General features: G+C 44.7%; 2 protein-coding genes across 2 annotated transcripts in view; one reads left to right on the forward strand and one right to left on the reverse strand.

Annotated features, from left to right (window-relative positions):
• The window catches only part of LOC104947999 (N-chimaerin-like), a 13,184-nt gene extending 12,971 nt beyond the window's left edge, over positions 1-213 (reverse strand). Inside the window, exon 1 of the mRNA XM_010774139.1 lies at positions 123-213. Within this exon, the coding sequence (XP_010772441.1) occupies positions 123-213 (91 nt within the window). The remainder of the gene's footprint in view (positions 1-122) is intronic.
• Positions 214-1,084: 871 nt separating this feature from the next.
• LOC104948000 (pleckstrin homology domain-containing family H member 2-like) overlaps positions 1,085-8,080 on the forward strand; it is a 36,203-nt gene continuing 29,207 nt past the window's right edge. Inside the window, exons 1-8 of the mRNA XM_010774140.1 lie at positions 1,085-1,102; positions 2,996-3,127; positions 3,533-3,595; positions 3,712-3,796; positions 3,883-4,051; positions 4,279-4,459; positions 4,901-5,100; positions 7,851-7,878. Coding sequence (XP_010772442.1) covers positions 1,085-1,102; positions 2,996-3,127; positions 3,533-3,595; positions 3,712-3,796; positions 3,883-4,051; positions 4,279-4,459; positions 4,901-5,100; positions 7,851-7,878 — 876 coding nt within the window. The remainder of the gene's footprint in view (positions 1,103-2,995; positions 3,128-3,532; positions 3,596-3,711; positions 3,797-3,882; positions 4,052-4,278; positions 4,460-4,900; positions 5,101-7,850; positions 7,879-8,080) is intronic.

Consider the following 8,080-nt stretch of genomic DNA (forward strand, 5'->3'; position numbering starts at 1 on the left):
TCACCGGTTAAATAAGAAGGAAGGTCGTCCGACCCGAGGAACCCATCACAATAAGCAGGTAAGTTTTCTCCCCGTTGTTGGCTTCTGTCTGACCGCCACTACCGGCCTCTTTCTTTGCTGACCGGCCACCCCTATTTGTTTGTCTTGTCTATCGCCACCACGGTAAAGGGTGAGATGGTTGGCCTCTTCGAACCCCGAAAGGGTTTCGGACATAGCTCCTGACCTCAAATTTTCTTTAAGAAGTTTCTAAACGAAAATACCCAAACACCCCCAGGGAGTGAAGGGCAGCGATAGATTACGGGTGACTAAGCCCGATCGACTTGCTGCGGTTAGTCCTCACTACAAATACCAAACGTCTATGAAGCCGGCCTGACGGCTAAAGTTACCCGTGTAGGTCCCAAAAGCCCCGGCTTTCGTAGCCCGCTGCCGACTTTTTCGTCCTGCAATGCCCTGTGTGGTTAGACGTCATCCCGCCACAGCGCGAAGTAGCAGCCGGACTGACAGGTGCTCCCGGTTTTTAGCCGACCACACAGGCCCGGAATTCCGACTAAAGCCTTGGGTTTTGGAGCTTACCAATTACGTCCGCAACCTACGTCCGAAGGGTAGATCAGACTTACAAGACACCTGAACTCTTTCGTCCCCTTAATGAATGCCCCTGGTCGTCCGACGACACTCTCAATAGTCAGCTTATGAGCTTGTTTATTGGGAGGGAATGGTCCCACATCTTTCTGGCCAATCCACCTGGAAGTCTACCGTTCCCGAGAAAACCCTAGCTAAATGAAACCAGTAGCACCTACTCCCTCATAAAGCGTCGAACCGCATCGACGAAGACGAAAGGCTCAGGATCTCTGCCTTCCGTGAAAGGGTGGTGAGCGGCGGGCGACGTTGAGGTCATTCCTCGTCGTCTCACCCGCGGCGTCGTGACTACTCACCTTATTTAGCGTATTTCACGACAAGGTTTTCGTGACACGCCAAGTTCCCTCTGCATACCGGCCGCACGACACCAAGTCTTTTTGTGGTGGAACGGACCGTATTACGGTCTAATTACGCCGAGGTGGTCACCTTACACCTCTTGTGTCGAATTATGCCTTCCGCGCTGCCGGTACCACTCTCAACCCGGCGCCGCAAGTTCCCCTGGAGACGTCTTTTTGCCCAAACCAAGCAGTAACCATTGGGATCCAAGATTCCTCACCTACACACACTTTTTACGTAAGTCATTTTTTGCTAACGTAAATAGGGTCTCATTCTCAGTAGAGAGAGGTGTAAGGGTGAAAAGGGGTTTACAGACGCACCTTTCAGCCGTCTATGGCAACGTAAATGGCTACACATGTTAAGTGAACTCTGGTGGAGTAATGACTCTACGTTAAGGGGTGAGCGGGCGGCGGTGCGGACCATTGAGGCAATTTCCTCCGTCCTGTCCTCCGCGCGCACGTGTAGCACTCACACTATTTGGCGTCCCTTAGAGCAGTTTGCCGCGATACGCCCCACGTCCCCCTGGATAGACCTGGCCGTACAACAACAGTCCTTTTGTGGTGGAGCCGAAATCAATTATCGAGCTAATACGTGAGAAGTGGCAAGACACACTAAAGTACTGGCCCGGCGCGTCCGGGTGCTACTGCGCACGGTGCACGCAAGTTCCTTGGAGTCATCCTTTTAAGCCGGGAAAGACAAGTCGGCGGGGTACTTGGGCTAGAAGGGAAAATACCCTTCCAAAACCGCCGCTCCCCGGTAGTGCTACTCGATGTCAAAGAATCCTACGCTGAGGTTTCCGCCGAACCGTTCCAGGGGATTGTTGTCCCCCCTTACTTTCCCGAGTCGACGACATGGACTGTGCCTTCCTACCGGTCCTGTGACTTTGACCGCCATGAGTTGAGACGGTCAAAGCGTTCAGCAGAAGAGGCAGGTTCTGCAGTTCGTACGTGCTTCTTGGCCGTCGGCTGAAGTCTTTGCGGTGTGTTCCAGTGCGACACATGGCCAAAACACAGAGACGCGAGGCGACGCAACAGTCAGGGTCCGTCTGTGTCAGTTCTTTGGTGTCAGCTTGGTGTGTCCGGGCCTTAAGTCTCTCTTCCAGCAGCCTGACTTCTATTGGAGCACACATTCTGGTTAGTCATTTTCACAACTGTGACTACTTGTCCAACTAAAACTACCTTTTTTAGATGCCCCTCAAGTGGAGATTAATAGCGGACATACCTCCCAGCCATTCAGAATAAAACATATTTTTTTAAATCACAGAGGCATTCGCCGGTTAGTAGAAGTCACTTCTGATGGGAAAAATAAACAAAAACTGGATTTCAGGAGTTCAGCTCTGGAATAAAAAAAAAATGTATTCTATAAACTACTGACAACATTTCTCTGTGTTGGAATTCAACAGACACTGGAATGGAATGTCTGCCAAACATGTAGAGATTGAGATTTAAGAAAAATGAAGTGGTCTCTTGATTTTTTCAAGAGCTGTGTATTGAGCGATTAATTGTTCTTCAAATATGCCCCAAAAATATACAGCTTTAGTATGAATTACTGTACAGTGTATTCATTTTAAGTAACAAAACAGTTACTTGGAACAAGTTTACTCCATCACACAGAGGCCTCCCATTTTAGGCATATGCAACTTGCTTGGTCACCCATTATCTGTCTGTGTGTGTGTGTGTGTGTGTGTGTGTGTGTGTGTGTGTGTGTGTGTGTGTGTGTGTGTGTGTGTGTGTGTGTATGTGTGTGTGTTACAAGCTCACCTTTCTCCCAGTCTTTAACACGCCCTCTGAAATGATTTTCTGTCCCATGAAACACGTACACAATAAATAGTAAATTATATGTCATGCACACCAATAAAATGCTACAGATCTTCCTTTTCTGCTCACGTGTGTGTGTGTGTGTGTGTGTGTGTGTGTGTGTGTGTGTGTGTGTGTGTGTGTGTGTGTGTGTGTGTGTGTGTGTGTGTGTGTGTTGTCTGTGTGTGTGTTCTGTGTGTGTGTGTGTTCTGTCTGTGTGTTTGCAGGTGAATGTGAACATCCTGGAGGCTCAGAAGCTGGTTGGAGTGAACATCAACCCTGCAGTTTTCATCAGAGTAGGAGATCAGAAAAAACACACAGCGACACAGAAATCCACCAACTGCCCCTTCTACAACGAGGTAGTGCAGAGAGGAGACAATACAGTGGTGTACTGTAAAATACAGTATCGTAAAGTATGTTATAGTACAAAACGGTAGAGTAAAATCCAGTACAGAAAGAAAATTAACAGCAAAGTACAGTAAAAAAAATAAAAAAATACAGTACAGCAGTGTACATTAAAATACAGTCTAATGAAATACAATAAACTACATTAGAGTACAGTAGAATACAGTACCATGAACTTACGTACTGTAAGTAGAGTAAATACAGTACAGAAAAATATGTTACAGTAGAGTAAATAGAATAAATGACAACACAGTAGAGTTGTTTTAAGTAAAATACAGTCCAATACAATTAAATACAGTGCAGCAGAATAAAGTGTACATTAAGTATATAACAGCTGTTTGCCTTTTCTTGTCTTCCAGAACTTCCAGTTTGAGTTTCAGGAGACTCCACAGGTCCTATTTGACAAAGTCATCGAGATAAAGGTCAGTTTTACAGTTTTATTCTATGTTTTGCTTCTGTTCCTACCGCTGTTAACCTGATGAGAGTTTTGGGAGGGGCCCGAAAGTTCTCACCTCTGGTTGACGTCCCCTGCTCTCAGGTGTTTCACAGACGGACCCTGGCCTTCCTGATGACCCACATTGGGACCTTTAAGATCGACATCTCCACCGTGTACAACCAGCCAGGTACCAGCCCCGTTGCACTGCAGCACTCTGATATAAAATACTGTACACTACCCTCTGACCTTTAACCTCTGTGCCAAACTCTCCAGACCACCGCTTCTACCAGAAGTGGGGCCCTCTCACAGACCCGGCTGACACCAGATCAGGGATCAAAGGCTACGTGAAGGCGAGCCTCAGCGTGCTGATGAAGGGAGATGCTCTGAGCATGGCCAGCCTGCCAGCCCCCTCCTCATCCTCAGCCAGTGACGACATAGAGAAGTCAGTAACAGTACATATGGAAAATTGTTCTTCATCGTCATATGAATCTTGATTTTATTATATCAGGGTTTGGGAGAATACTCAATTCTGGGTTTCTCTCGTTCTTTAAGTAACAAATGATAAAACCTCTTCTCTCTATTATCCCACTTATTACACGGCTACGTATTATCTAAAGTGTGAGAAGCATCTGTGATTGGCTCTGGGTTCTGACGTTGTTTTCCTTGCAGGAACTTGCTGCTTCCTCGTGGAATGGCTTCTGAGCGTCCGTGGGCTCGGTTCCGTGTCCGGATCTACCGAGCCGAGGGTCTGCCCACCATGGAGGCGGGGCTTATGGCCAAGATGTCGAAGGCCACTGACCGCACAGTCTTCATTGACCCATACGTTCAAGTGTCCTTCGCTGGACAACAGGTACTGAGTCAAAACCAATTGTTGTAGATTTGTTCTCCTCTAAGTACCTTTTACTTTCTAGAGAACTCAGAAACTTAATTCCTGTACTTTATTTTGAGCCCCTAGAAAGCTCTTTGCTTTTAGGGGGAACTCAGGATGGAGCACACATGGCTGGACGTCACTTACATTTGAGAAAAGAGTACTCAGATCCATTTCTTAAGTAAAAGTACTATTACAACCATTTTGAAATAATCAACTATAAGTTAAGTTTCTGCATCCAAAACCTTACTTAAGTCCCAGGCTCCCTCAACAATGCAATATAATACAGCTAAAACATAAAAGGAGGTGCAATTTGGTTGCAAGAAAAATATATAATAATACTTCAACTTCAAGTAACCAATTCTTACAGGTTCTTTAAATGTGTTGGAAACACACAGAAATAAGCAGTATTTTTTCAATCAGGGGGAGACGTCGGTCGCCAGCGCCACCAGCTCTCCCGTATGGAACGAAGAAATCTCCTTCATCGAGCAGTTTCCCCCTCTGGCTCAGCGAATCAGAGTCCAGGTCCTTGATGACGCCAAGATGGGAAACATCGCCCTGGCAACGCACTTCCTGGACCTGCAGCAGATTTCTGACCCCACCAGGAACGGTATAAACCCAATGTTTAAATTTATAATATAATGGTACTATAATAAACATCAGACACCACACCTTCTTAGAGAAAGTTATTTATCTGACACAGTATTACATTAGAGAAAGCCCTATATTCTCATTTATATGAATACAATATATTTGTGCGTAATTTTAAGGACATAAACCCAGTAAGAGGAAATACAATAGATAAATAAAGAAAAAAGAAAATTGAAACAAAAAGACAAAAAGACATAATGAAGAACTATTGTTAAGAAAACATGTACTGTACAGTATATCTGAATTAAAGTCAAAGAGCAGTGCAGTTTTAAAGTTTTGTGCAACATTGTCAGAGTAATGTGCAGAGGCTCACAGTATGGAGTATGAGAAAAAGCTTGTTCACAGACATAGTTCCCCAATGCAATAATTTAATGCATTAGGCGCGTTCCCACTGGAGTACTTTCCCCCGTACTTTTCCCGTTTAGTTCCGTTAGTACCCCTTATGTTGCGTTCACACCAAAAAGAGTAATTAGTGCCGGGAACTTTTACCCCCATTTTTAGTGCCTGCTAGAGAGGTGGTCCCAAAAAAGTACCAATTTCTATTGGCTGGGCGAATTGCAAACCACGCCCCGTAAAACTCTGAAATTTTTTTGAAGCCGCCATTGTATTTGCTGGCATTAGCATTATTAGCATTAGCCCGGGCACCAACAGAGAGAGAATAATTTATGGCAACACAAAAAAAAACATGGGAGCGGTGGAGTGATGAAGCCAGTCCCCAACTCCGGGGACTTCCGGCCGGGGACTTCGGGTGGCAGTATACGCCGTGAAGTTATTTGCGGTCTGCCAGTAAACCCAAAGCAGAAGAACACGAAGTGACGTAAGCGGCTCATTTGCGTAATCTTCCCTCAGGGAAAAGTACTCCGGTGTGAACGCGATTGGTACTTAGTGCCCTGGGGTACTAAGTGCCGGGGCACTAAGTGCCAGCAAAGTACTTGGTGTGAAAGCGGCTCTTGGTGTGTACCTATGGGAGAAAATAAGAGGTTGAGGTTTTATTTCCTGCCAGAGGAGAACAATTGAAACTGGAATCAGTGAATGTTCATTTAGTTAGTTTCAGGATAAAATGCGTTTTTACCGAGGGGTAGGACATACTGTATATCAGCTGTTTGTTGGCTGTGACTTGTCCTTCAACTTGCAGGGGGAAAACCTAGGGCAGGGGTATTCAACTAAAATTCAACGAGGTCCAGTTACAGAAAATCTCCACATGCAAAGGTCCGGAACATCAAAATGTCTAACTTGCTTTATGAATTAGTGTGATATATATTGAAGTAGCCTGCAGCTTTATCAACGTCTCCATGTAATCAACAACTGACTGCAGATCAAATAGAATAGAATAGAATAGAATAGTTTAATGTCATTATACATGTACAATGAGATAAATGCTTCTCCCTTTCAAGGGTGCCATCAAAACAAATAAAGAAAGTACAATTCATAAACAACAATATTTATTGTCTATTAACATTGAACTATACAGATATACAGTAAATACTGTGGATATGTGTAGTTTTAATTTTGATCCTGGTGGCTACATTTAAAAATAAATAGAGAAAATAATAAAATAGTTTTGCGAAAATATGTGCATCTTATAACTGCTTAATTTTAGATAAATAAAATAAAGTGGTGCAGCAGCCACAGCAGCAGCTTGAGTTTCCCTTTTTCTTTGTTAACTGTTTCACATCAATGTACTTAACGTCTTCGCAATTATAGAACAATATCAGTCTTACACTTCATAACAATTGAACAGTGTTAAAGTTTCTCTTTCTTTCACCCTCACTGCAGTCCATTTACTCCTTTTTTTTTAATTCAGTGTGAGAATTGAGCTCTGGAGCTTGTCCTGCCAGGATTTAAATCTGGGCTGAATGGTGTCAGGGCCCATTCCTCATACACACAGTGCAGGTGCTCATTGGTTAGCCTCCGGTTAGCCTGCCCTGGAACGATATTTGTTTTAATTTGAATCCTGGTGGACATGATCATATTGGGCTCTGAGACTGCTTATTTTTTGTGGACCTCAGTTCTGACTTGAGAGGCGAATGTTTGGTCAAACACTTTGTGTTTTGTCTCATAGTGGCGTTCGGCACCTTGTAATGAGCGCCACGGTCTCTGGACAATAGACACCACTGGCTCTGTGCTCCCAGTGGGCAGGATGAACATGGAATGAGTCCGTCACTCAGGGTTAAAAGCTCTGTTCCACTGTCCTTTTCCTCTTCTTGGAGAGCGCCATGTGTAATTATTGTCTCTCCCTGTCTGCCGCAACACGCCTGTTCCACTCTCCCTCCGCTTCTCTCCCTGAATCGCTTATTTTCTCTTCACTCACTTTCCTCTCCCTCTCTCTGCGCGCTCTCATCTCTTCTTCTGTGTTTCTCTCCCTGTATCGAGCTCACTCCTCTCCTTTGGCCCCTCTCGGCGGCGCGTTAAAATAGAATCGCCCCTCAAAAATTGAAATCCGCTATAATGTATGGATTACAGGTCCGGTCCGTATAGGTCGGGGTCCGGATCCGGACCGCGTCCGCCTGTGCCGACCCCTGACCTAGGGCATCCTTAAACTTTTTTGAAATTAAATTTAAATGTTTATTTTGAGCTTTTCCGATAGATCAGCTTTTACTTGTTTTCGTCTGAACCAGACTGTTTTTAAAGATTTACATGATTAAGAAAACATCTTCTGTGTGGCAGGGGTTTAACCCCGACCTTTGGCCCATCTGGGGTGAACCTGTACGGTTCTCCTCAGAACTCCACCCTCGGAGACGTCCACCCAGGTAAACCAGATACGACAATTAAATCCGACCATTTACATCACTCTCATGTCTGCAGAACTCAATTCATTCAAGCCAAGAAATATTCAGAACATACCCTCTGATGGAAACACAACTAGAATCGTTTTAACACTATGTTGTAACAGATACAAAAAAAAGGCAATAGCAAGTTTGTTTGTAGCTACGTGACTTCATATTTGACCAT

Source organism: Notothenia coriiceps, unplaced genomic scaffold (genome assembly GCF_000735185.1).
Source record: "Notothenia coriiceps isolate Sejong01 unplaced genomic scaffold, NC01 NC01_scaffold00013590, whole genome shotgun sequence".
NCBI lineage: Eukaryota > Metazoa > Chordata > Actinopteri > Perciformes > Nototheniidae > Notothenia > Notothenia coriiceps.